The sequence below is a fragment of the Lichtheimia ornata genome (genome assembly GCF_029851405.1).
Source record: "Lichtheimia ornata isolate CBS 291.66 chromosome Unknown scaffold00071, whole genome shotgun sequence".
In the NCBI taxonomy this organism is placed as follows: domain Eukaryota; kingdom Fungi; phylum Mucoromycota; class Mucoromycetes; order Mucorales; family Lichtheimiaceae; genus Lichtheimia; species Lichtheimia ornata.
The window spans coordinates 14,202-41,877 of NW_026695391.1; the positions used below are offsets into that span (position 1 = coordinate 14,202).

Consider the following 27,676-nt stretch of genomic DNA (forward strand, 5'->3'; position numbering starts at 1 on the left):
CAAAAGTAGTAGCACAAAGCATGGGCATCATTGATCATTGATTGCAAGCGATCCGAGCACCTTGTGACACCGTAGGTCATGGGAGCATGCATACGCACACACACACACGCATACATTCAACAGGTTCCCCCAAGCTCACACAAACGAGGAATGGCTTCCAGATTACCTTGTTGCACATCCTACCATTTCCATCGGATTACCAAAATCATCCATACCTACATTTTTTTTGTCTCCAGTAGTAGCTACGACTACCACTGCCTTGCAGCTGATATCTGTCACCAGATGACACTATGGGGCTAAACCATATTGATAGAGCAACAATCGATCATCAATCCATTGTATTGGTTTACCTTTTTTACGTATACAAATGGTGTTAGGATGGGGTGTGTGCAACGGGACTGGGAGAAGCGTACACGCAAGGGATACAAAATCAGTCAGCTTGAAGAACCTTTCCAGCAAACCGTAAGGATACGTAGCATTTGAGCGTGAGACAATATTCCAAAGTATACCTCTTTTTCAGCTAAAGGCCATGTTTTCTCCCAGCTGGCACACCCCAAATGATGGATCTTTAAAAGAGGAATCATCGCACATACTTTTGAGCAAGAGCAGGATGCAGTCAACAAAGAAGATAAGTAAGAGAGTGGAATGCAACAATGGGGACATTTCATTATACACGCCTCTGTAGTAGCTATACACGTTTATTCAACGACCCATTATCAGAGGGTATGTAAGTATTCAGATGGATAATGTCAGCATTGTAATTGGGGTGATTACTCTAGTCAAGCGCAATTAAGGGGTGACAGCATGTGCGATTCGGGGAAGGATACAGCATGACAAGGAATGATGTCAGAGTCATTGAGCGAATATCAACACCTTTATCCAACCAGCCAACTACTACTGCAAGCTACTATGCCAACCCATAAATACAAGTGGATGATCATGATGCTGTGCAACAAATATATATATGGCTCTTACGCCCGTGGTGCTCATCCATGTGCATTGTTCTTCTTCTTTCTATATCTAATATGCTTGTTCTCCTTCAGCTGCTCCTTAATAATTTATCTCATTGTCATTCCCACATGCTCTCTTTATTGTAAAATCTCATTAAACAACACATGGATAGCATTGGATGCCAAGTAATACTGATTGGGTTCAAGAGGTAACATTTACCACGGTTTTGGAAGAGTCGATTGGACTGTGTTTCACAAGTTGCCTTTCTCTCTCTCTCTCTGCTCTCTCTCTCTCATTCTTTTTGTTGCCTTTTTTTTGCACACGCACAACACACACACACAGCATTCATTCACGCATACTGGCGACCTCTTGTGACAATGTCGAGTGGTGAAGCGAGCGATGGCTCTTTTTTGAAGAGACAACGAGTCAGCCGCGCTTGGTAAGCTCTTGATTTCACTCCACGTTAAGAGCTTGGTCTCATTAGAGTTGTTGTAGTGATCAGTGTAGACGAAAAAAGATCAAATGCGATGGGCTTTTCCCTGTATGCACCAACTGTCAGGCGTTTACACTTCAATGCAGTTATAACGACACGACCAAAAAGGTAATAGTAGCAAGGGATTTTTCCTTTATTATAGAGAGTGGAAGTATACTAACATGCAAGTAAAGCGAGGACCGCCCAAAGGATACATTGAAGCGATCGAGAACCGGTTGTACAAGCTAGAGCAAACGCTTGCAGATATCGCCGACCATAGCGACGATGCACGATCCAAAGCTGTTCTTGCCGAGTTACATGCACCTCTTGAAACAGCTTATGGAGAGCAGATCAGAACACGGCCTATACGTCGAGGTCGCAGCAAAGAAAAGAATCGCACCTTCTTTTGGCAAACACCCTCTTCTTCATCGCCCGCATCACCTACCGTATCGACTACAGGCAACATTACATCGACTCAGCTTATGGATAGTCCCATTGAAGATGAACAACCATCAGCACCGGGAAGTCCTGTTGGCACATCGTCGTCGGCAGTGAATGATAGCCATGGTCAATTATCGATGGATGAATCTGGTCAAGTGCGTTTCCTTGGCAAATCTTCTGGATTTTATCTACTACAAAACAGCCGCTCGTATCATGATGGAGCTTTTCATTTATCACACTATGGGCATCATCATCACAAATCATCATCGAGCACCAGCAGCACTTCAGGCCTTATCAACAGCCCAACAACATCAACACCCTTGGATCCATTAGCAATGCCACCCAAAGATTTATCATTCGATTTGATCTCGTTGTACTTTGCTCATTTTTATCCCGTGTTGCCCATGTTTTACAAGAAGCGATTGACGTTGCCACAAGATGGTCCTGCCGATGCTGTATCCCCACTCTTAGTGAACGCCATTTACGCTGTTGCATCACGTATATCCCCTGACACACGCGTTCGTGCTGATCCATCTTCACCCGATACCGCTGGAGACGTGTTTTTTGAACGCGCCAAGCGATTGTTGGATGATTATTACGATGTACCTCGAATATCAACAGTACAAGCGCTCTTGTTAATGGCTATGCATCAACATGGTATGCTAAAGGGACCACGTGCATGGTTGTATAGTGGCATGGTAAGCATTCTATAAGAGCTGGTAGTGGAAGGGAGGAATCGAGATATGATCAGGGTGCTCACTACCACACTGAGTGAATTATAGGCATTTCGTATGGCTCAAGATATGGGATTGCATCGAAATTGTGATCATTGGGATATTTCACTCGAGGATCGAGAACGTCGAAAACGTGTATTTTGGTGTTGTTTTATTGTGGATCGATTACTCAGTGCAACATTTGGACGTGCATCTCTCTTTGAAGAACGTGATTGCGATGTACCCTTTCCTTCAGTGGATGACGATGAACCTATTTCACCACCCAATGACAACCAACAATCGAATTCGCCTGTACGACTTTTGGACTCCTTTGTGCACACCATTCGTATCTGTGACATCTTGGGGCATGTGCTAAAGAGCAACTATTACGCCAAAGCCAAACATCACACGCCTGGATCACAACACATTGACCATGTCTTTGCAGCGCTCAATCAACAACTCACCAATTGGTATCACAATTTACCTCCAGCACTTGGCTATGATTTGAACAAAAAGAACGACCATGATCAACCCAACCCGGTGTGTCAATTGCACATGATTTACTATACAACAGTCATCTTGCTGCATAGATCATTCATTCCGCCTTACTCGAAATTACCACCAGCATCACTACCATCGTACAATGTATGCATGTCAGCAGCAGAATCGATTTCAGAGATTGTGGATGGAATGCTTCAAAATCGCCATCTCAAATGTGTAACCAACTTTGGTGTATATTACATCTTCACGGCAGGGATCATGTTTATCAAGGCAGCTGCAGCATCAGATGCGGATAAGGCTATGCGAGCCAAGGCTAAAATACGACAAATCATGTGCGCTCTTGATGAAGTTGAATTAACGTGGATGACCGCTGGCCGTTGCTGTGATATCCTTGGAGATCTTGCAGGGTTACGACAAATCAATCTAGAATCGGATGACAAGCATTCGGAGGCTACAGTTGGGAGCACTACACTTCAAACACCTTCCCCAATGTCTTTATCGGCAACAACAATGCAACCACCAGGTCTTTTGCAACAAGGATTTTGGAACACCGTTACCACGGCAACAGCCAACAATAATCCATTGCAACAGCACCAACGTAGTGGTGTACCACCTCCGTATCCTAATGTATCATGGATGCATCCAGCTGCTTATCGGCCCCCTGTTCCCACTATGGATCCATTCGCTGCACCAGACACTATTCCTCCACCTTCACAACAACAGCAACAATTCGATCCATTGGGTACTGCTTTTTGGGGCGTGCCTCAATCATTGGATATCAATGAATGGAATAATTACTTTGGTGGCCAACAACAACAGCAACAACAACAACAGCAGGAGCAGGATCAGCAACCACCACAAACAGCAACAGGGGCATCATCACATCAATCAACGATAGGAGCTTACACACAACAACAACAACAAGCAGGCAATCAACAACAGCCATTGATCCCATCGCATGAATACTTCCAGCCACGCTTGTCGTTCTCCAATCATGATCCATCTCCACTCCAACCACTCCAACAGCAACAACAACAGCAGCAGCAGCAACAACAAAGCAAACATTTAATCCACAATGATGATAATGTGGATGTATTGTCGGGTATCGCTATTCCAGAGACGAAGAGTGGTGTATCATTGCTTGGGTTCTTGGGTGGTCAAACAGATCCTTCGGCCAATACGCTTCCAGGCACTGAAGAAGGTGGTAATGGCAGCAATACACCAGCATTGCAATGGTAAAATAGCACACATATACGCATTAGATACTACCTTTGACCATCATTTCATACACACACACACACACACACACATACATCATTACTCCATGTACACATGTAGATGCGCACCGACCACACAATACCCCCTATTTATCTCTTGTATATTTGTTTCTTTTTGCATACGGCTTTTCTTTTGGCGTGTGTTTGTGTCAATTACGCCTTGATAAACTTTGTAGTAGCCTTCTCTTTTCTCCTCCATCCATCATTATCAGTCATTATCTTTTTCATTCTTTTTCCTTTATCTGAAGAAAGCTTGATACGGTGCGGGAGAGAATAATATGTGTAGGTGACGGGGTTATAAAAAGAAAAGAGAAAAGCATACATGAGAGGGAAAAGCAGAGGAGGTTAGGAAAGTGTGTTGATGAAACATATACTACAGCCGGAGAGAGAGAGAGCATAAAAACGAGCGGAAGGGGGTAGTGTGTGTTGTAGAGACAACTGGTATTTGTTGTGTACATGATACAGGGTCATTTGACGCGTCCGCGTGTATTACGCGATCGCATACAGCCCATTGATCCTTGTATCAAGATGCACACACCATCTACCGTGTCGTTGCACAGACCAAAAAGGAAGAAAATAAGCAGAGACTTGTTCATGGTGGCCAGATCCAAAAAAGAAAGAGAGGAAGATGCAACAAGGATAAATAAAAGTACATGAAAAACTACAAAAACTATACAAAGAGAGGGATATGGAAAGAGGAAAAGTGCGTGCACACACACATTTGTATCCACGGAAAGGTAAACTATTATTATCATGCACCACATGTAAGTTTGATGTTCGCATCATCATCATGTTCATTTTTTACGTACCTTGATCGCGTTGTTGTTGGATGCTATTGTGCTCAGGATACGAGATAGACATCATTCGTTATGTACATATCATGATCGATTCGCACTGATGAAAAAAGCGCAACCGCCAAACAACGGATGTTGACTTGCACCAGGCAAGACATTGTGTCGTACACGATCCGCTTCATGTGTGGTGAGCCACCTCTTCCTAGGCTCCACAACTGCGCGTGATGGCAGTATCAACTTTTTCTTGATGGCTAACGAGTTTTTCTTTGATGCAGTAGATAGACGGCTAAAGACTGAAAAGAGGAAAAGATGCTATTGTGGTGACAATTTGATGCGGATGTTGCAAAAGATGTTGATGACGAGGTGGGGCGGTGTTCAATGGATGAAGAAGAAAGGATGATATGAGAGAGAGAGAGAGAGAGGGAGGAGCGAGTAAATGGTTGAATCATTCGTTGTGGATTTATATGTATCGATCATTCATCATCAAGACAAGGGGCACACACACACGCACACACAACAGTGGAAGATTCGAATGTTCCTGTTTGTGTATTGCCACGTTGCTTCTTCAAACATTCCATTTTTCTCTTTCCGGTGGTACGCACGCGTCAATAGGGCAAGGACATGTGTTTCAAATGGACCTCTCTCGTTGTTGTCAAAGCACGCATCGTTGGCGGCGGAGCCTCTTAATCGTCATTTTTACACTCTTTTGGTTCCGTTAGCGGAGCAAAGAGGGAGAGACGCCTCGTTTGTTTTGGGCACATAACAGAACGTTCCAACGTAGATGCGGCGAATCATTCGTATATACACACACAACGTACTTGCACATATATATTCACATAAACCACATGCGTAAAATTCTCGGGCTTTACCATTTTCTGATATATGGACATGTGCTTATACCAAGGATGAACCACATCGGTTGGCGGGAGATCATCTCTCTCCCTCCCCCATGCTGCATCAAAATGAAATTAGATATGATCCACACAATCTCTCTTTCTCTCGCTATCTCGTTCACATATCATCATCTCCACGTGGTTACTTTGACATGGTAGCCACATGGCTCTTCGTTTAGCCTCGCTCTTCTCCCTTTTCTTTTGATGTTGCCCGATGCACTAGAAGCCTGACGCTGATGTAATCCAGGGGTAGTAGATTTTTAACTAAATCGCTGCCGAGACCATTTAATGCTATAGGTTTACATGGTCCATCCAAAAGTGCTATAGAATACCCATTACAAGGCTTGGATGGTCATCGACATTGCGCCATATCCTAACGCCTTGTTGCTCTTGGTGTCACGGAAAACGTGAAAATCCGGGGTAGAGTCCTATTGACGACCCTCATATGTTGCATCTAAGGGATCGTCCGTTTCGAGGCATATGTACCAATACTCTTTCGGAACCACATGTGGTCATGTATGCGAGGTTTTTTTTTTACCCTTCTCTATTTACATTCATAGACAAAAGAATGGGGGGGTAGAGGAGATGCATCATCATCATGTACAATGATACATTACATGCTGTGCTTCATAGGGTGATTCAGTGCTACCAATCATGTGTGTCATGTATTGTCATAAGGTCGTGGTGGATGAAGCGTTTAAGCAAGGCTACAATAGTACGTAGTGATGAAATGACGCTAATACGACTAGACAATGGCCATACCTTGTAGTCAAGAACATTTCAGGGTGCATTCTAGACACAGCAAGAAGGTGGCGATGAATTGAGCCCGTTCGTTCAAACAAAATGATCGAAAAGGGGGATTTGGGGATAATTGATTCTCGTGCACAAATGTTTATTTGCTAACAGCAAGTCCACTCTTGGACAAGCGTGATCTTCAACAATGAAAACAAGCATCTAGATTCAACCAATCAGCCAATTTCCTCTAACGCTGGCAGGGGAAGGATCGTCCACTCCTTTATTAAAGTAAAATTGGGTTCATCATCATAATCATCTGCTACTACTACTATAGTAGCGCAATTGATACAATAGGACAGCAATACTGTTTATTTATCGAGAGAAATTATACTAATATCAAGATGCCTATTACCATCTTATCCGAATGGGCGTTCAAGATTGCATTTGTTAGGTATCCATGCTGAGGGAATAATGAGGATCTTGGTGTCACGTGCATAGCTGCTAATGTAAAGTGACACAAAGAAGGTGTGGTTTTCCTAATTCGATCGCAGCAGCAGCATACTGCTCTTTGTCCCACTTGCCGTACTCCTCCATTGCGATGCTCAGTAGTCCACAGCAGAAACCTCCTTTAAAGGAAAAGTTTGTAGTGCTTACCGAATACCTATTCCAAGTAAGGAGAGACAACAACTTCTTGAAATGGTACATGCGCGAGCTCACTCACCCAATGTCCTAGTCCAATGAGCCATACAACACCAACGATCAAGCTGCCTTTTGGGATGAATTCTTGATGCTCCCCGTCAACACGACCGCTCTTTCAGAATTGATTCAGTCAAAGCCCGAGGAATCGCTGTTGGCCGTCAGCAACAATATCACGAGACTCTTTGAAACGTGTTTGACCCGTTTGGTTATCCAGGCACCAAATGACAGCAGCAGCAAAAGTGACCAGATACGGCAACAGCATGCTATGCAAATCCTAGCTTGCCTTATGCGACAACTCTTCCTCAAGAAACGGCTAAGCCATTTCAACATCATCCAGCTTCTTGCAGGTCTCGACAAGGCCGATACTGTGTTTGGAGAACTCGTCAAGAATATCCACGACCTGCTTGGCAATCCATCCACTCGATCCAATGCGTTATTGCTGGCTATCAATTTTTCAGCAGGCAACGACAATGTCAACCAGAACAATCTCAACACGTATGTACATCGAAAAGGTGGTGGAACAATGCGCTTATTACTTTTGGGTCGATATAGATATTTCATGCAACACGACATATCGGATGCATTGATCAAGGTGAGATCCGTCGTCATGCTTATTGCTCAAAATGGAACACTCACGTTGCTATGATACGTAGATACTTGACGATGATCAAAGTACCATGGAACAAGTACATGATACAGTCATGCTTTGGGGGATGTTGGCCAACTACAACAAGCGTGAGATCAAGAATCCATATCTAACACGGCTCACACGTTGCAAAAACGGGCGCGTTCTTGAGGTAAAGAAAGGCTTGGGATAACAAGGAAGTATGTTGTTGCTAAGATGTATAATAGAGCTTCGTCCTTTTGTTCACGAATGTGTTATTACGGATGACCGAGTAAGCCTATCGGCGTTGTATGGGAATGGACATAGCATTAACCACTGGAATATTAGTCGCTACATTCAACTCAAGAACGATAATGAGACGCTGACACAATCCATGGTGAATTATATGGCAAGTTGGTTTTCTGGGCCGGGATCAAAATCAACGACTGTGGATTTGGATGATATCGAAGCAGCAGCCGATTTGTAAGTTCTCTCTATATCGTCCACAGAAGCTATCTCGATGATTAATTCAACAATAGACCTCCTTATGAGTCATCGCTATTCTTGGTTCTATATGATCTGATCACTGCCAACCCTCATTTTGTCGCCATCATGCTACATCAATCAGCTCGGGAGGATAAGACGGGTCCTACGTTTCTCGGGTCATTCATATCATATGCCTCATACCTTTTCCAGCACAATCGAAATCCTCGGGCTTTCCTATATACGAGATTGATGTTGACTATCTTTTTATCCATTGTGGAGAACCAATCCATCATGAATTACATGGCCAAAGAACAGAATGCTGAGTTTGTCAGGATATGTCGGCAGGTAGAGTGATCAGCCCTTTTCTTTTCCAAAGTTCGCACATGACCTATTTACTAACACAGCCTTTTGTTAATGTAGCGCCCAACGCCACTACCACTCGTGAAAAAGGAGCGATCATTATTCTGTTCCATAATGGATGTCATGTTGATCTTTCTAAAGTACAACATTCGCAAGAGGCTTGATATCATCACCTACAAGTAAGCCTACATCGGTTGGGAGAAGTGGCTATAGCTCACACATTGATTCCCTAGGCTTGCATTTGCATGTATCCATCGTATTTTGGTATATCTCAACAATCGCAACATCCAGCTACGTGAGTATAATGGGAGGGTGCTTGTAGAGAACAAAGATGGTGACCAAGAAGGGCGTGGCTAACAAAGGGATGTATGTAGAATACCATTGGGTCGAAGTATGGCCGATCGTTACATCCACAATACATTTCATTGCAACGCATCTCCAAGATCTCGAGCTTCGGGACGGCTTTGACAGCTTAGTCACCTCGGTAACAAGATGGCATGATGGCATTGAATTCCAAGATACTAATTTTCGACAATGTCCGCTAGATCATGGATGTGATTAACCTATGCACAGCACATGGCGAATCATTCCTATCAGATACCACCAGCTACGACATGCTGTTTTACGAAATCATTCGTGCCAGCAACGATTTCAATACGCTTGCATCCTATGGTATGTATCATTGGGAGTATGTATGCATGAGGATGGTGAGATAACCTTTATGATGCAATATAGTGAGTCAAACCACTTTCCACAAGGCACCGGGTGATCGATCCTCACCACTCTCACAATCGGATTTTGCCAACGTCAAATTGATATGCAATCACTTCAAGCCTGTGCTGGATGAATGGCAAGAAACACAAAAGGCACATTTCTTGACACCTGAAAAAGTATTAGGTAAGGGCCCAGCGTCAAGATTGGAAAAGCGATCCCTTGGTTAACCATGCTATAACCTTAGGCATCATCAATGAGCATTATGATACGTTGGATTTGGGACCAGTGGGTAAAGCGGACCAGTATACGCCATATCATGAGATACCTGCCGAGATGGCATTTTTCCGTCACGTCTTACGCACAGCAACCACCGATTACATCGCTCATATTACGCAATGTTCTCCTCCCATTCGCCCTATGTCACCACCCAACCCAAGCACCTCACCATAATTGTCCATGTACTTTAGCCATCTTCCATTACATTTGTATCATTAATAACAAGACGCATGCCATTCTTCCACCCCTTGAGGACGTTGACAAGTGATGTATATTGGTCAAAGTGGATCATTCTTATTTGTAATACGTGCATTCAACATTGACTTTTGTGTGGTATCTGGAATGAGTGATGAGTGTATAGAGCTGTTCTACTACTGTGACACCTCAATGTCAGAAAGGACAGAGCGTGCTTCTTCCAATTCGGTGGTGCCAGCGTACTGTGGATCTTCCTATATATCCTTATGTAAGAATCCCCCCATTCAAGACACGTATATCCATACTAACCACTGCATCCTGCAAGTTCTTGTAGGCTTCGGCAAGTCGTCTCTTGACATCAGGAATCATTTGTAGCGTCTCGTTCAAGACCTCTTTCTATACAACAACAACAACCCCCACCCAATAAGTTTCAGTGGATCGAACAAGAGCACGTACAGGAAACAAGCTGCTTCGTACCTGTTTACGCACATCAGCCTCATCGGCGTTGTCAGCAATCAACTTGTCGATGCGTTTCTGTTGCTGCTCGGCTTCCTTGCCATAGGCAATTTGCTCCTTGTGGATGCTGGTAACGTAGCCAATCTCGGTCAGATAAACGACTCTTTACAATTGACAGCTTCTCATTTACCGCTTAACAACGTTGGTCTTGATTTTCAAATCACGGGGTGGTGCCATAGTAGAAGTGATAAAGCCCTTCCTCTCTCTTGTATCCACGCATCATAAATGAATACCAATTCACGCAACTTTGAACTTCCGCAACATAGCATCATTATCAGACAGGTTGTTTCTTTGAAGAATAAAGATAAGGGGAGGGGAAGAACAAACAGTCATTTTACATGATTGAAGCTACATTTGGAGGAGAATAAGGATGAGGACGAGGACGAGGACGAGGAGGGTACTGCTTGATTGTTTAACCACAATGACCATAGCCATTATCTGCTTCTATGCATGTTTGGCCATCAGGGCAATCCTTCAATCCTACGATACATTCTCTTCCGGCATCTATAGTTGTCGAGTTAATATCATTTCATCATCCCTACCACACACACCAAGAAACATTACTTATGGTAGCACCGGGAACAACAATCAACAACGTACACCCTATCAACAGCAATAGAAGCCGATGCGATCTCATTATGGGATATATAAACAAGTTGAAGGATAACGAAGGAGAGAGAAAAAGTATAAATAAAATGGGCTGTGATGGATCCACACGGCTCGCCTTTAACTTTCGGATGTTTGCTGGGAGACAATAGCTAATGACACGGAATAAACTTGTTTTCATGCTCAACGGGCAGCTTTTTAACGCGACTGTGTGTCATCCACGCATCATGTATCTACAGTGTGATGATGATGATGATGATGAGGCTTTGGTAGTAAATCACTCGAACGATAGTATCAAGACGGCCGAGAATACCGATGGTTTCAAAAGATGAGCAGCTGAATAGTGACAACTTACATCCACGTGATGGCCAAAGTGGGCAAGATCGTGATCACGTAATATGTTGAGATTTATCTATACATGCTTCTTATATCCGCATCATGAAATAAAATGCGGCAAAAGACACGGCCATTATCCATCAGAAGACGTTTGACAGCATATGATGCTCTTGTTTCATCTTGCATAAATCTTGAGCCGATGCCATGCGAACGATGGCATTGGTTCATTGTTGCATCTTTATTTGCTATTTGGTGGTGGTTCATACGCATACACAAACACTGGATCCATGTAACCGGGTAATTCAATCACTACCTGTCATTGATGGTTGATAATAGAGTCGTCATTTCAAGAAACATCCGTTTTGATATACAATAAACATTGGTTCATTTATTTACATGATGATCTTGGGTTCCGTAATATTGGTTGAGATCCCCTTATGTGGAAGAATGGAACCTCCATTGACATAGATCTCGTCGTTAATGGTCACGTCGTCACCAAGAACAGAGCAGCCCTCCAAGCGCGACTACATTGGAAGACACAACGCATTCCAGTCAATCATTCAATTCCACCATCATGAGAAAATTTCACTGGCCACTCCTATTAACCCGAAAACTTACCCATCGACCCACTGATGAATGCCACCCAACAATGCTAGATTGAACCCAAGCATAATCCTTCACCTTTGCGCCCTGAAGAATGACGCATCGCTGCAAACGTACACCATCACCCACTTGAACATCAGGTCCAATCACTACATTTGGCCCAATACGGCATCCCTTTCCTATCTTGGCTGATGGATGCACCATGACATTGCCCTTGTGAACATAATCGGTATCGGTGTTGGCTAATTGTTCAGGATGCTTCTTGGAAAGATGGCTGAGATATAAGCAAGTTCCACTCAAAAAGTCCTTGGGTTGACCAACATCCATCCAAAAGCCTTCGAGATCAAACGTGTGCAATTGGCCATCATTGGCGATATAGGGGAAGACTTCCTTTTCAATGGAAGTTGGTTTCAACTACATACACATGCATGAGCGTTTCGCACATTTTTTTCCCTCTGCACACCATCATCATCCCTCTTACCTCGATGCGATCTAGTACCCGTGGGCTCAAAACGTAAATACCGGCATTGATCTTGTTGCTGATAAACTCCTTTGGTTTTTCCACAAAGCGCTCAATTTGTGTGCTTCCACCGGGGCAGTTAACAATGACACCATATTTTGATGGATCATCCACTTTGGTCACCACAATGGTTCCCTCATTTCCATGACTCAAATGAAAATCACGGAGTTGTTCAAATGGATAATCACAAATGATGTCGCTGTTGAGAACAAAGAAAGGGCTATCGTCTTTGGCGAGAATGTCTCTTGCCAATGCCAGGGGTCCAGCAGTGCCCAAAGGCTCGGTTTCAACCGAAAATGTAATGGTGACACCAAATTCTTGCTCGTACTTTTTCAACGTGGATACCATGATCTCAGGACGATAGTTGACAGCCAACACAATATCGGTGACACCAGCCTTCATCATTGTATTCAGTCTCCTCAATCAAAAGAATAGGTGAATGGCTTACCTTTGCAAGGTGTTCAATTTGGTGCAAAATCATGGGCTTGTTGGCAAATTCCACGAGAGGCTTGGGAAGTGTAAGGGTAAGAGGTCGAAGACGTGTACCAAAACCTGCACCAAAAGGCAACATGGTGAATGTTATAGAAGAAGCAAGTCGTCAAACAATGACAACAGCCAACACTTACCACCAACAAGAATAAGTGCCTTCATGATTTATAGTATACGTGTGAGGAAAAAAAGAATGGATAGGATCACAAATGAATGCGTAAAAGACGCTAGGATGTAACAATGATGACAAGGATAGGATGCCTGCTTCTTATATATATGCGTGGAGAAAAAAAAGACAACAACAGGGTGAAAGATCTCCGTGTTTTACCCTGCATCTTTAACGACCCCCATCCCTTTCCATGCCAGGCAAGAAACAGCATACTTGCCACACCCAAGATATACTGGAATGAGCGAGCGTGTGGGTTAAAGGAGCTGCCACCATACATACATTGTGAGATTAGTGGGAACGTATACACATGCAAGTTCAACCCCGCGGGTGTTGTCTCGAGCAATGCAATAAGGGCGCTTTCAAATACGTCGGAAGGAAAACCGTGCCCTACTATCCCTGCATGTATTGTTGTAGTATCTTGAAGCACACCATTATCACATCCCACGCCTATGTATATGTAACACAAAATGATGGATCAATGAGTTGCATAATCTGATCGATCACACACACAAAATAAGCATCGTACGTTTTCATTTTACAGACACCTAGTTGAGTTCAAACCATGATGATGATGGCACCACGATGATGGCATGTGCTTTTTTACACAGCTCACATACATCATCCCCGTAGTAGCCTATGGTTTATGCATGTGACAATCATTTTCCGAGAATGCTCGAGATGCCTTCCAAAGTAGCCCACATCATTGACAAGCGACATTTACCATTTGATTCGGCCAAAGGGTCATTGATAAATCTAATCAAACACCAATCAAACCCATCTATCACTCCACATCCCTCTATAAAGGATACGTGTGTGGTGGTGGCGTGTGTGTTCTTTACCTTCTGAGATGGTTACATAGCATCCTACAGAATGGGTTTGCTGTTGTATATGCAATTTCAATAGTATCCGAAAGCACACGTCTATGTACAGGTATTGCCAAAAAGTCAAAAAAGGAGTGTCTATAGCTGAAGGTCATTGATTCCTTTGCGTGATTCATCGATCCACGCCAATGATGATGCATATCGTCATTTATCAAAATGGGTGTCATCATGTATCATTAGACGTCTATGATGATCAAGATTTTCAATTGCATTTTCATCCAGCAAGCAGGTCTATAACACACGCCGACAAATGGTTCTTTATGCTAGGGTATTTGTCAATGCAAGAAGGATGTGCAAGTGTATGTGTGTGCGACAAATGAAAATCGCCGATGGGTCCACCTTTGAGTCCCATTCGCTCCCTTTTCCCTTGTTTGTCATGGAAGCTGCTGCATCCAGCTCGACAACCACTGAACGATTACTTGAACCCGAGCAGAACAAAAGGATAGCATTGCCCATACGTATCGAACCCAAGGTCTTTTTCGCCAACGAACGCACGTTTTTATCATGGCTTAACTTTACGGTTGTCTTGGGTGGTCTCGCTATTGGCTTGCTCAACTTTGGTGATCGTGTCAGTCGTATGGCAGCTGCTCTATTTACAATGGTCGCTATGGGTGTCATGCTTTATTCCCTTTACACCTTTCTTTGGCGTGCCAACAAAATCAGGAAACGCGAAGCAGCACCTTACGATGATCGAGTAGGGCCAACTGTTCTCTGTATCGTGCTCATCTTGGCTGTCTCATTCAACTTTTATTGTAAGTATATGTACATACTGTTGTATATCCATTCAATGCATGAAGCTAACATCATGTCATTAGTACGGCTAGGGACTGATGTATAAAAAAGAACATTCATATGTATCCAATTGGCTTTGTCACACACGCACACACACACATGCATTCTTAAATCAAAATTACGCATATCTATTGGAAGATAAAATCGCCTATCATGCATATTGGAGAAAGTAAACAATTGTATATTATATACGATGCAATATGGAAGAGTGAGGAAGCATGAATGATAAAGGATTCGAGATAGTAGGATTCACTCGAAGACACAATAAGAGAGAGAGAGGGAGATATACACAAACGGATGAAGGTAGCTAGCTGCTGTTGGTCTAAAACTGCTGGGGGGTGGTGGGTGCGTGGGTTGGTTGTCGTTGGTTTTTTCCCCGAAGTTCATCGACGACGTAAAGAAGTATGATGGATCGTGATCATGTTTCTTCTTGACCGGGTTGTTGTGTGGTATCAACAGCTTCTTGTTGTGGTTGTTGTTGCTTTGCAGATTTGGCGGTGCGCCTCCGTGTGGGTTTAGGATCCTCTTCCATAGCTTCTGTTGGATCGGGAATACTGGCTACCATGTCCTTTAAGAAATCGAATTGCTCAACGGTCTCAATGGTCTTTTTCCTATAATCCATCATCATAAGTAAGCCCATAAAAGGAGACGTGTGGATGGTGTGATACATTACAAATGAGCTGCGGATAAGCGTTTAGCATTGCGTTGTCTGGTCTCCTGGCAAGCCTGGTCGATCAAAGACTGCATAAACAACTCCAGTGCTTTGGCTACACCAAAATACAAGGTCAATGAGGGTGTTGGATTGAGACGCTTCATGCCATGATGACTTACAAATCAATACAGGAGTTGCCTGGGCCACCTTGCCGACATCTTCATCGAGCTGCATGATCTTCTTGATGCGAGCCTAGAACGCCATGGAACGTGTTAACTAGTTTGTAAAAGTAAAGACGATATCACATACCACGGGGAATTTGGTTTTGTATTTCTTTTTCATGACAAGTGTAAGAGTTGAGAGTAGTGGAGGGAAAGGGAGGAAAGGAATAACAGGCCAAAGAGAGAGCGGCTTTTTGACTTTTGCCATGCGACTTCGAAAGTCACGACGCTTGTGTGGAAGATTGATTTGTACTACAATTGTGTAATGTATTGTTCTTTGTTGCTTGATACAAAAGAGAGAGATGGATGACAAATGTAAATAAGGAAAAGCGTGATTGTGGTGATCGTGTATGAGAGAGAGAGAGAGAGAGAGATGGATGAAAATCGTGTATATAATACTGTGTTGCTGTTGTTGTTCTACCGGTTGCTGCTGCTGCTGCTGCTGCTGCTAACTACTAACAATGAAGAATGGGGGAGAGGGGGGCAAAATAATATATGGATGTGTTAACGAGCCTGATGTTGTTGCCGCAATCCTTTAGGTGTAGACGCAGGGGATGGTGGTCGATAACCCGGCTCAGTAGGTGATATACGAGAGCTACTACTGGGACCTCCTCCACCTCCTCCTCCTAGTGCACCTGTTGCTTTTGCTTCGTGTGCATGCGCCAATGGTGGTGTAGCATGGGGAGAGACATGAACAGGGTGTTGTGATGTACTACTTACATTGGCAGAAGAAGAGGTTGGTGATGATGTTGATGATGATGTGGGTTGATCAAGAAGGGCAGCAATCGTAGGTGAATGCCTTGCATCAGGTGGTGGTGCTTGTTGTTGTCCCATCCGCGGTGAATCAATTCTTGCTTTTTTGGATGATGGCTCTCTGGATCCCGAATCTTTGCTTTCCGTTTCTTCCATAATCACTTGTAACCAATATGAGTATCACGCTATCATCCATCACCAAAGCACCCCAAATCTTATACCTTCATTATCCTTTCGTGCAGGGAATTTCAATGTCGGCATCGATAAAAGTGCATTGGCTGAATCAATGGATCGCTTGGATCGTCTTGCCTCTTTGGTGGCTTCATGTTCTTCTTTGCTGAAATCAGGATCATTCAACATTCTATCAGCAACAATTCCAAGACTTTCAAGTGCTGACATGTGCTGCTGCTGTTGTTGGGTGTTCGGTGAGGATGATGCAGCATGAGTCGATTGTGATTGTGTTGAAGTATGTTGTTGCTGTGGTGATTGTGCTGGTGGTGGTAAAGGTGATTGAGATTGTTTAGGAGGTGGTGGACGAATCTCATGTCTCATCTTTGGTGAATACTGTTGCTGGAACAAATAAGGTGGGCCTCGTCGTGGTGATGAAGTGAATGACGCTAGCTGCTGATGTTGTAATTTAGGTGACGATACTTCATGGTGTGGATAATACGATGGATGTGAATTGGATGACTTTGACACCTGATACAGGTACTCGAGCTCGGCATCACGTGTATTCAATCGTAATTCAGCCAAATGCAACTTGCGTTTCAAAATCTTGCGTTCTTCTAGTAACGTGTCTCGATCCAATTTCTCATCCTATTTTGACGATTTCGGTCATTCATCTGGAATAAAGAGATCGCCGCCCCATTTTCATTGTTATACCTCTGTTGGAAGTTTCATTGTTTCAATATTGTGCAATGTCGACGTCAATCGCTTGAGCTTTCTTGATAAAGCCTCCATATCCTTATGCAACGTCTTTGTATCCATCAGGTATCGTAGCTTTTGCTCGTTTTCCTGAAAGATGTCCAATAAGAAGATGGCTTGTGGGAATGATGGTGGTGGTAGGTTTCATGACTTACCGACATCATGTAAATACTACGCATGGTTTCAATTGCCTTATTCGCGTCGGGAGGATACGTCTGGGATTCCTGGATTTGTTCAGCTTGAGAGCGTACAATATTCTCCAAATAGCGCTGTCTCTCAAATGAATCATGCAGCTGCATAGGCGGAGCAATTAGCGTAGTTGAACACAATAAAAGGAAAGGTCTCTCCTTGTTACCTGTTGCTTTAGCTCGTCGACTGATACCTCGGTAGGTACGCCTGTGGGTGTCACATAGTCCATCTAGTGTGAGTGAAACATTCATTATTATCATTGTTATTATCCGACAACCCCAACCCAGAAATAAAAAAAAACGCCACATTACACTTACAGGATATTGCGTTGTCCTTGAAACTGGTAACATGTATCCTTGATGACCCATCCCAGGCTCTTGCGGTGCTAATTGTGTTGGATGTGGATGCATAAAACCGCGTGGTGATGATGATGATGAAGCAGCATGGTGATGATGAGGATGATGATGGTGTATTGGAGCAGGTGACCCCGGAAGACTGCGGTTGCCGCTTGTAGTAGTCATATTATTCTTGGTTGCCGTAGTATTAGTGTCGTTGTTGTTGTTATCAAGCAGTACAAGATCAATCTTCCATTTAGCATTGTCACCCCAACGTTGTATCTAATAATGATAATAAATGAGTGGGTTTTGTGTGTGTGTGTCTCGGGAAGATGTTTGCAAGCGATAGGCAAAAAAGATACCCTCCCCACCCCCATCCAATATGATGACATACTTGTTGCCGTACAGCATTGAATATATGAGTCAATTTATCTTGTGGTGCGAGTGTGGGTGATTCCGTTGGAGGTCGATAGCTATTCGTCTCTGAAGCTGATAGTGGTGGAGTGCCAAGTGGTGAACGCGTTCGAACGGTTGCAGTGGCATCCCGTAGTCGATTGGATGCTGGGCTGAACATGACAGCAAGAATGAGGATTAACGTACAAGTCGAAAAGCAATGTCGAGTTCCAAATCGGTAGAGATGGAAATGTACAAGTAAAAAGTGGAGAGAAAGGAAAGAGAAGGAAAAAAGAGTGTCGCTGGTAGCTGCCCCGAACGCGTTCTCCAATGACTGAAGCTCTCACGCATGAAATGGGACATTATCGTATCTAAAACTGAAACCCTGACGTCATGTTACTACGGTTAAATAGCCATTTGGAATACTCCATCCTTTATTGAAAGAAAAGCATCATTCATGTGTGTTGTCTCACATAATTAACGTGTGTGCTTCGTTTGTACCAACATGCCACAGGCTGAGATAGGTGTCATTTTCTTCTAGATGCAAAGGTAAGGAGCGTACATGTGTGTGGTATGCCGAAGATATCATCCAATCACAAACAAGTCTTATGCGAGCAGGCTTGGCATAAACTATGCTTGCATTTAGGTCATACACGGGCCATTTACATATCACAGTGATAGATGATCATGCTGACAATAGCAAAAGAGAGAGACGTACAACATTCACAATAAAAAGAAAACAAAGCTTGCCTACATCATGCTCTTTTAGTCAAGGCGGACATTGGATCCGCGGCATATGCGGAAAGGCTATAATTGGTGATGAAGGCGGAGACCCAAAAGTAGGATGAACAACACCACAACAGATGACCTACCTGGTTGCCCCCCGAGTAAACACGTTCTTTGCTCTTGCGCAGTTTTCTAGTATACAACCATAGGGATTGTTGCATATACGTGCATTATTGTGTCTATTTAATCTCAATGCTCACACGTACTCACGTGCCATACTTACAGCAACGTTGTTTATTCTTCTCGATTGTGTTATGCTGTCTATCCCTGTGAAGATGCCACAATGTACGAGGCTTGCCAGCCGTGTCCAGAATGCTGCTCATAGATGTAATCTTATACCATATTTCAGTAGACCATGATCGATCGCGAAGTTGCTATTGTCAAATAACGTCATTGTACGATACGTAGCCAAAAATGGTACAGGGCATGATAGCACCTTTTGGCACTTGAAAAACTGGCAGCAGTAAGAATCTCGTTTCCATAAGTGAGCCTGCTTTAGGATTGAAGGATCATGATTCATTACATAGCAATCATTCTCCCTTTAGTGTGTATCCTGCTACATAAATGATAAACCACCCTGTAATATGCTAATGCAATTACGCAGAGAGTGGAGCGACATGCCCTTGTATTGGATGATCACAAGCGTCATGTTGTTGATGCGTATCTTAATAGAAAGGCACCCCATCTTCCTCATCGTCACGGGTCAAACATTGTTTACGCGCAAGGCGAGAAATCAGGTATTCACATCCTCTACTACCATCACAATGACATAGTTTTCATGCATAGCTCAAGAGAAAAATAGTACCCGTATGTCCAATGATTGACACGGTGCTCCGTGTCAAACACAAAAATCATAAGCCAAAGCCGTTGATCATTACGAGCAATGCATAGGTGATGTACAAGCGAGAGTGAGGTGCCCTTAATGTATTGCATGATCCCAAGCGTCATGTTGTTGATGCATATCTTAAGAGAGAGGTGCGCCCCAACCACCCCATTTTGTCGAGTGAAACATTGTTTACGCGCAAGGCGAGAAATCAGGTATTCACATCCTCTACCACCATCACAATGACATAGTTTTCATGCATAGCTCGGGAGAAAAAGAGTGTCTGTGTATAACATAAGAAATGGTAATCCATAGCCGTTGATCGTTACGAGCAATGCATAGGTGATGTACAAGCAAGAGTGAGATGCCCTTGATGTATTTCATGATCACAAGCAACATGTTGCTGACGCGTATCTCATGAGAGGGGCTCACCATGCACCCCATTTTCTCGAGTGAAACATTGTTTACGCACAAGGCGAGAAATCAGATGTTCGCGCCTTCTACCACCATCACAATGGCATAGTCCTCATGCATAGCTCGGGAGAAAAAGAGTGCGTGTATAACATAAGAAACGGCAATCCATAGCCGTTGATCCTTACGAGCAATGCATAGGTGATGTACAAGCAAGAGTGAGATGCCCTTGCAATCCATCATCACAAGCGACATGTTGCTGATGCATATCATAAGAGAGGGGCTCACCATGCACCCCATTTTCTCGAGTGAAACATTGTTTACGCACAAGGCGAGAAATCAGATGTTCGCGCCTTCTACCATCATCAACACGATAAGGGGGAATGACTCCATCACGCATAAAAAGACACCAACCGGTTATGCTCTTCCACAGCATCTTTCTTTCTTTCTTTGCTCTCATCGTCTTTATTCACACACATGCACACACGCACACAAGCCGTTCCAATGTCACGATAAGCCTTCTGGTTTTCCCGCAAGGTACGTGTGCGCTGGTGTAGATGAGTACTGAAGCATTGATTACTGACAATATTACATAGGAAAAGATGTCGTCTGGTCCCTACGTTTTGACACGGTTGTTGGCGCATATGGCTTATCAAGTTTCTCCTGCTGGAATCGAAGGCTGTACACCGTGCTCATGGAGTGGGTTTATCACAAACTACGCATCAATGAAGGGAAGTACATTTTATTTCATGGGAGCATGTTACAAAGGATCTCATTTCTTCTATATCTAGTTTTCTTTTGCCCATGTTGAGCTGACCATCTCCATGTGGGCTGACAACACGGGGTTCTGAGATGCACTATGATTGTTGGGAAGAGCTTGGTCAGGAGCTTGTAGATCCACTTTTACAGCTGCGGAGAGCCTTGTGGATTCCTTTCTTTGGTACCTTCAAGGTAAGTTATGAAGCATTATGGTCAATGCTATTTTGGTTTTGACAACGTTTATTTTTAGGGCCATTTATCATATGAATTGCCGTTATGCCTCTGTCTTAGGTGTGGCGGTAATAGCCGGCACGGTGCGAGTCCGTTGAAGCTCATTTTGTCTGAGGAGATTGGGACAGCAATCGAGGATTCATTCAATTTCTGGCTGAGGGCTAAATCAGCGGGGACCATCAGCTTTCGGGTTTGACAGTGTCCTCGCGATTAAGATACGTGGTAAGTGCTTTTTATTGGACTGCTGAGATTACAAAAAAGCTAACAGTGAATTTCCTGGGTGCGTAACTACAAGTCCCGAGTAATCCCAGCTTGTTATTATTGCCATATCCACTCGTCTGTGCACTTTTGGTCTTGTGATAATCAATCATGTCTATCCCAACTTTTGAATTTCATATCCCCCCTCCTCTCTCTCTCTCGTCATAACCTGTTGTACACGCGCCGTTAACAAAGGTACTATGCAAGAGTAGATCTACACTATGCATAACACTTGGCTGGTGCATCAAACATTTACATCAACAACGGCCCAACAGGTATGACAAGAGAATCAACCCCGGCAACGCGTGCACTCACATAAACATGTATACACGTATGCTCTCTCTCATGTTACTAAACACGGGTACAAATGAACTTGGTAATCTGTCATATGCAGCTGCGTGCTGCTGAGTTGAACTTTTGACAAGTGAGCAATGCATGCTGCGATCAATGCATAGCTCCCTTCTTAGTGTCTCCTCTATTTTACCAAACAAAAAATGTTTCTCAACCTCCTTTTTCTTCCATCTCACGCCATATTGACATACTTTGCGTATCTATCTTTTTGACCTGCAATTGTATTTATAATATAAAGAAGTGTGCGAGATAAAAAAAAGAAAATAAAAAAAGGGGGGGACGATTGCTTTAGAAAGAATAACGACGTTTGATCATCATGCGCGATGTTGAAAAAAGGGTGGGTTGTTGTTGTTGTTCTTCTGGCAATGATGATGGATGCACGGGTTGTGTACGAGAACGTGCAAGGGCTGAGGAATGTGGTTGTTTTCTATAGACAGATGGCCTGCGAACCACCCTTGATCGTCGCTTGACTATGTACATGGCAGGGGTGTGTTGCTGTGGTGATGGAGGAAGTTTATCGGTGGTGGTGTTGGTGGTGGTGTTGGTATCAACCTTCTTTGGGCTTGTAGTAGTAGGCAAACGGATCACCCGATCGACCATGACGTTGGCCAAGGCGAAAAAGATACCCCATGCAATCATACCCGTTAGATTATTGGGATCCTTGGTCGATAACGAATCGAATACCATTGAGATGAGTGCATGTGGGATATGTAAAAATGGCAAAATGAGTAGTGCCGATAACCGGAGTGCAGATGACGGCTGTACTAGTAGTTGTTGCTTTGCTTGTTGCATTTTCCTATCACTTGCTGCAAGATCACGCGACAAGGATTCAACAAGTGCCATGGATGAATCGAGTCGCTTGTACGATTCCACAAGTGGATCACGTAACACAACTGCAGACGCACGACGCATGCGTTGTTGTTGTTGTTGTCGCATACCCACTACTACTCCTTCACCAGATGAACGTCGTGCCATCAACATAGGACATGAAAGAGGTCTTGATGTTCGCTTCTTGACTACCATTGTTGGTGATGGAGCAGCAGCAGCAGCAGCAGCAGTGGTCGTACTAGTAGGTTTCAAAGGTGATGAAGGCCTTGACATGGTAGGCGATGTGGCACGAGATGATGTAGAAGGTGTTGGAGAAAAGAGAGGTTCAGCTTGTGAAGAAGATGAAGATGATGCAATTGATAGATTGGACAATCGCCGAGATTGTGTATATATTGGACGTGGTAATCGAGAAGGATGCATGTGTCGAGATCCACGTTGCTGTGCTGGTGAAGATGGTCTGATATTGTTGGTGCTGGTGCTGCTGCAGCTATTATAGTCTTCTTGTACTCTCTTATCAGACGCGTCGGCATCACTATTATTTTCATTCTCCACACCGTGAATGGCGTTGTTGGCTTCTTCAAGCAAGTTGGACAGGATGCCTGATATCCGATTAAAGGCTTCTTGTTGTTCTCCATCATCATCGTCATCATCCTTTTCAAAACAGGATTCTGGGTATAAGGACATTGCCGAGTTGGGTCGTGAAATCGAGTTTTGCTCCTTTTCGGATGACAATGGATGCTGGTTTGTCATCCATGCTGGGGTGGATACTGACGGAAATGGTTCCGGTTTAATAAAATCCTCTGGTATGGCCGATTCCTTTTACAAAAGAAACGGGGGGTTAATATAGGTGGTGGTAAAAAGAGATGGCAATAGAGAATGTATTTTACCATGATAGAGGAGGAGGACAAAGAAAGAGAAAAGAGAGGTTGTTTATGATGTGCGAGACGAAAACGGTGGCAAACAAAGAAAAGGAAGGGAGAAAGAAACTCTAGTCGTGTCTAAAAACCACCGCGTGTCCCCTGTTCTCTGCGAATTGCACATGACTTAAGAAAATCCGATAGCTTGCTTCTTGCGTTCGCTACCCCCATCACCGTATTTGGCGGCCCACTTGCGGATCTCAACCAATGAATCCATGTCTTCTGCAGAACTGGGTCGTACGAGTTTCAACGCCTCATCAAAATGAGCTTGAGTTAAGATTCGCTTCTTTTTGCTTGATACTTCTTGCTGCACAGCTCGCAGGGCAGTCGTTACACACAAGTTTTTCAAGTCCGAGCCAGAGTAGTGTTCCGTTGCGTGAGCCAGCTCCGCCAATGACACCTCATGCTCTTCGTCACGCAACAGGAGCTTCAGAATCTCCATGCGATCATCCTCTTTCGGCAAGTCAACTAAACAATCCTCATGCATTAGGCAACTGCATATAATATAAACACCCTGAACAACTCGGTCACTTACCCAATATCCGCCGTGGCATACGTCGCAACACTGCATCATCAAGATCAAAAGGTCGATTTGTAGCTGCCATCACCATCACACCTTGATTGTCACTCGATAATCCATCCCATTCCACCATAAATTGATTGATGATCTCTCGACGCGAATTGGATGATGAATCAGATCGTCTTCGTCCCAACAAGCTGTCAACTTCGTCAATGAACACGACGCAGGGTGATAACTTGCGTGCAAGTGAGAAAAGGGCCTGCATGCGAATGTTAGTACATTGCCAAATGAGGATATGCCGTGCAACCAATGATGGCTTTTCTTCTTCTTTGTACTTGCCTTGACGTTCTTTTCTCCTTCACCCACATACATTTCGTAGCTATTGCAAAAAATGGAAAGGATCAGTTATTTGTGTTTTGTTTCCTTTGTCTACACAAAACCCCGTACATGTCACTGGCTTGGATTTCGAGCATACGACTTCCACTTTCCTTGGCAACAGCCTTGGCTAACATGGTCTAATGATCATTTTAGTCTTTAAAACATCCCATGATCCCCATCCATGTTGATGATAAATACCTTTCCTGTTCCTGGTGGACCAAAGAGTAATACACCCGATATAAAGTTATCCTTGAGAATTCCTTTGCGGAACACATCTGGCCGAACCAGCGGCAGAGTGATCAAACTTTGAAGCGTGTCGATGGTCGTTTGTGGAACTCTGACATCTGCAAATGAACCATGCACCTTGTCTGCAAAAGCACTATGTGAGTTTTTCAGCTGATCCCACTACCTCTCTCGTATCACGCAACACACACACACACACACACACTACTCACATGGATCGACAATGCGGCTGAGAAAACGACTCTCGTATGAATCGCAATACTTTTGCAGCTGATGTATGTTGAGTGGCTCATTGTTGTCCATATCGATCGTTATCCGCTGCTTATCAAGGAGGCGCTTTACTTGCTTCCGCTGATCCATATTATGCCGTACAAAGTTGGTTGCAACCACAAAGTCATCAAGCGTCACCATCGTCTTGCCACTGGATAATGCGTTGCCAATAGCACAGGTCACATGACGATCAATCTCCCCTGGTTGCCATAGCGACTTTTGAATTCCTTCAAGATTTGACAACTCGGCTACCATCTTGGTTTGAGATCCCTGAAAGCCCTTGATACCAATCACATCCTTTTGCTTGAGAGCCATAAGAATCTGCCGGGCATTGATCTCGCCAATCCGCTTTGCTGCATCCACTTCTAGCTGTGTTTCCCATGATCGGAAAAGAAACGTATCATGCATAGGTGGTGGTACACTGATACATTTCATACCAGGCATGAGGGGTATATCAAACTCGGAAAGCGATCTCTTGTAATTCTGATACTTTGTTGTCAAGGAGGGTGAATATCCAGCAAGAGCAATAATTCGATGTCCTTTTTGTCGCAATTGTTCCACCGAATCCATCAATGCTTCTCGTAAGGTGAGCGACAAATGATCCCGCATTCTCTCATAATCACGAAGGTACACAATCTTGGGTGACGATGGGTTTTTGTCGTCACCGGTCATCAGCATGCGATTGAACATGGTATTGAATTTTGAATACATCTCTTCGGATGGCTTGGTTGTTGTTGTTGTTGTTGTTTCCTCTTCTGTTGTTGACGTTGTTGTCGCATCCTTAGCCTCCTCCGCTTCTTGTAATCTTTGCTCCAAACGGTTATATAACTCTTGCAGTGGTGGGAAACCCATATCTCGCAATTTGCTGATGAATTCTGTTGAAAATTCGTCTCCTACGATCGCTTTATCATCCAAGATTGACTGATCCCTGTCTACAAACATAACAATGGATGGCTGCCCTTTGGAATCAATCGACCCTTGTTGTGATGCTGATAATGTGCCTGATAAAGAAGATATGGATGAGCTCATTATCATCCTTCCTCCTTTTGTTGATTTGCTTACTTACTTTGGCCATTGCTATCACTCGCTTGTGCCAATGCAATAAAGTCTTGTGGGTCAAAGACGATGAGATCAGCTCCAACATCTGCTGCAAGTCGCTTGGCGATATTGTCTTGCATGTAAGTGGCTCCTCGACCGGGAACGTTGAGCAATAGATGGTCGGCATGATTGGATGATGCAAGTGCTCCCTTGGGTGCAAGGCCTGTTTGTACAGCGAAACGTAGCTCGTGCCATAGCTGCTCTGTAAATGACTCGGCATAGCTCGGATGTAAAGCTTGTACTTTGATAGATGAATGAGGTGTATAGTTGCTGTTGAGGAATGACTCTATAGATGTAGATGTATGCATGATCAATATCTGCTACTTTGAGAATATAGGCTAAAATAAGGGGCCTGTAAGATATACTCACTCGGAAGAACCGAAAACGATCGTCTAGATTTGCGAGAGATCTTGCGTCCTCTTGAAGAATCAGAGGAACCCTTTGAACCATTGGGCGAAGCAGCATCGAGCATTGAATGAACAAAGGCTTTTGACTCGTCGATGGGTGGCTCTGAGGAAGACGAAGAGCGTGGAGGAGGTGTGGTTGGTGCTGTTGCTGCAGCTGTTGCGTTGTTGTTACTGTTGTCCTCGGTAGCTGGTGCGTCTCGACCTGCTGCAGTACTAGCTCTTGCTAATCGTTGATAGCTCGTTCTTGCAACCCATTGTGCTTTAGATGGAAGAGTCGATCGGCCCAAGCGCGCAAACAAAACTGCTGACATGATAAGTAAGGGGGAGGAGATGTTGCAACAGCCAAGTCGAATCCTGAAATCTCAACCAGGCTTTTCATTCCCAGTCGCTCTTGTTGATAGCTCCAGTCGTCATTGGCACTTGCACCACTATAAAGCTCATTTGGTAGTAGACTACAATTCAAGTCGCTGCACATTGTAGTATTTCGACCCATTCAATAAACACGCCATGCTACATGCAATGCTCTCATTGCCATATTTATTGGATCTGTATATGTCATTTGTGTGTCTTGTATATGAAAGCAAGGATGCCCATCTATAATTCATATGGTATAATCCATCAACCATTACTCTAGCTACCTACTGAGGAAGAAGCACCACGATGCTGGGCATTGATTCTTCTATGTAGGTATGGTGGATAATATAGTTTGAGTCACGTGGTTTAATGAAAAGGCTTATGTCTGCTGCATGAATCGTACCATATTGCTTTCAGTTCCATAGTGACACAACATTTGACAGCATTTGCATAATTGATCAAGGAACAAGTTGTATGATGGATCAAGCTTGTAGACATGTGCAAACTGGGGCAAAAGACAAACGAGGAAAGGTGCAAGCTGACTTGAAATTG

The 27,676-nt window shown here is 43.8% G+C and overlaps 9 protein-coding genes across 9 annotated transcripts; 3 read left to right on the forward strand and 6 right to left on the reverse strand.

Annotated features, from left to right (window-relative positions):
* Window positions 1–1,328: 1,328 nt before the first annotated feature.
* Window positions 1,329–4,317, forward strand: O0I10_010487 (uncharacterized protein; the record flags this gene model as incomplete). The annotated part of the gene is made up of 4 exons (XM_058490466.1): window positions 1,329–1,390; window positions 1,447–1,552; window positions 1,618–2,562; window positions 2,647–4,317. The coding sequence occupies 4 exons, from the start codon at window positions 1,329–1,331 to the stop codon at window positions 4,315–4,317; spliced, it is 2,784 nt and encodes a 927-aa protein (XP_058338720.1).
* A 3,058-nt stretch (window positions 4,318–7,375) lies between these two features.
* Window positions 7,376–10,090, forward strand: O0I10_010488 (uncharacterized protein; the record flags this gene model as incomplete). Its single annotated transcript, XM_058490467.1, has 13 exons — window positions 7,376–7,447; window positions 7,511–7,971; window positions 8,029–8,068; window positions 8,130–8,273; window positions 8,329–8,372; window positions 8,429–8,563; window positions 8,620–8,911; window positions 8,987–9,105; window positions 9,160–9,221; window positions 9,301–9,410; window positions 9,472–9,598; window positions 9,662–9,823; window positions 9,885–10,090. The coding sequence occupies 13 exons, from the start codon at window positions 7,376–7,378 to the stop codon at window positions 10,088–10,090; spliced, it is 1,974 nt and encodes a 657-aa protein (XP_058338721.1).
* Window positions 10,091–10,287: 197 nt separating this feature from the next.
* Window positions 10,288–10,804, reverse strand: O0I10_010489 (uncharacterized protein; the record flags this gene model as incomplete). Its single annotated transcript, XM_058490468.1, has 4 exons — window positions 10,288–10,365; window positions 10,421–10,507; window positions 10,589–10,694; window positions 10,758–10,804. The coding sequence occupies 4 exons, from the start codon at window positions 10,802–10,804 to the stop codon at window positions 10,288–10,290; spliced, it is 318 nt and encodes a 105-aa protein (XP_058338722.1).
* A 1,157-nt stretch (window positions 10,805–11,961) lies between these two features.
* On the reverse strand, window positions 11,962–13,343 carry O0I10_010490 (mannose-1-phosphate guanyltransferase; the record flags this gene model as incomplete). Its single annotated transcript, XM_058490469.1, has 5 exons — window positions 11,962–12,093; window positions 12,188–12,586; window positions 12,654–13,088; window positions 13,141–13,244; window positions 13,319–13,343. The coding sequence occupies 5 exons, from the start codon at window positions 13,341–13,343 to the stop codon at window positions 11,962–11,964; spliced, it is 1,095 nt and encodes a 364-aa protein (XP_058338723.1).
* Window positions 13,344–14,607: 1,264 nt separating this feature from the next.
* O0I10_010491 (uncharacterized protein) lies at window positions 14,608–15,069 on the forward strand (the record flags this gene model as incomplete). The annotated part of the gene is made up of 2 exons (XM_058490470.1): window positions 14,608–14,983; window positions 15,047–15,069. The coding sequence occupies 2 exons, from the start codon at window positions 14,608–14,610 to the stop codon at window positions 15,067–15,069; spliced, it is 399 nt and encodes a 132-aa protein (XP_058338724.1).
* A 372-nt stretch (window positions 15,070–15,441) lies between these two features.
* Window positions 15,442–16,017, reverse strand: O0I10_010492 (uncharacterized protein; the record flags this gene model as incomplete). Its single annotated transcript, XM_058490471.1, has 4 exons — window positions 15,442–15,634; window positions 15,697–15,790; window positions 15,855–15,927; window positions 15,985–16,017. The coding sequence occupies 4 exons, from the start codon at window positions 16,015–16,017 to the stop codon at window positions 15,442–15,444; spliced, it is 393 nt and encodes a 130-aa protein (XP_058338725.1).
* A 383-nt stretch (window positions 16,018–16,400) lies between these two features.
* Window positions 16,401–18,671, reverse strand: O0I10_010493 (uncharacterized protein; the record flags this gene model as incomplete). The annotated part of the gene is made up of 7 exons (XM_058490472.1): window positions 16,401–16,810; window positions 16,871–17,465; window positions 17,532–17,663; window positions 17,729–17,866; window positions 17,929–17,991; window positions 18,080–18,379; window positions 18,492–18,671. The coding sequence occupies 7 exons, from the start codon at window positions 18,669–18,671 to the stop codon at window positions 16,401–16,403; spliced, it is 1,818 nt and encodes a 605-aa protein (XP_058338726.1).
* A 3,726-nt stretch (window positions 18,672–22,397) lies between these two features.
* O0I10_010494 (uncharacterized protein) lies at window positions 22,398–23,621 on the reverse strand (the record flags this gene model as incomplete). The annotated part of the gene is made up of 1 exon (XM_058490473.1): window positions 22,398–23,621. The coding sequence occupies one exon, from the start codon at window positions 23,619–23,621 to the stop codon at window positions 22,398–22,400; it is 1,224 nt and encodes a 407-aa protein (XP_058338727.1).
* Window positions 23,622–23,981: 360 nt separating this feature from the next.
* On the reverse strand, window positions 23,982–27,081 carry O0I10_010495 (uncharacterized protein; the record flags this gene model as incomplete). The annotated part of the gene is made up of 8 exons (XM_058490474.1): window positions 23,982–24,322; window positions 24,390–24,633; window positions 24,714–24,753; window positions 24,822–24,889; window positions 24,951–25,120; window positions 25,208–26,266; window positions 26,332–26,649; window positions 26,733–27,081. The coding sequence occupies 8 exons, from the start codon at window positions 27,079–27,081 to the stop codon at window positions 23,982–23,984; spliced, it is 2,589 nt and encodes an 862-aa protein (XP_058338728.1).
* Window positions 27,082–27,676: the final 595 nt, after the last annotated feature.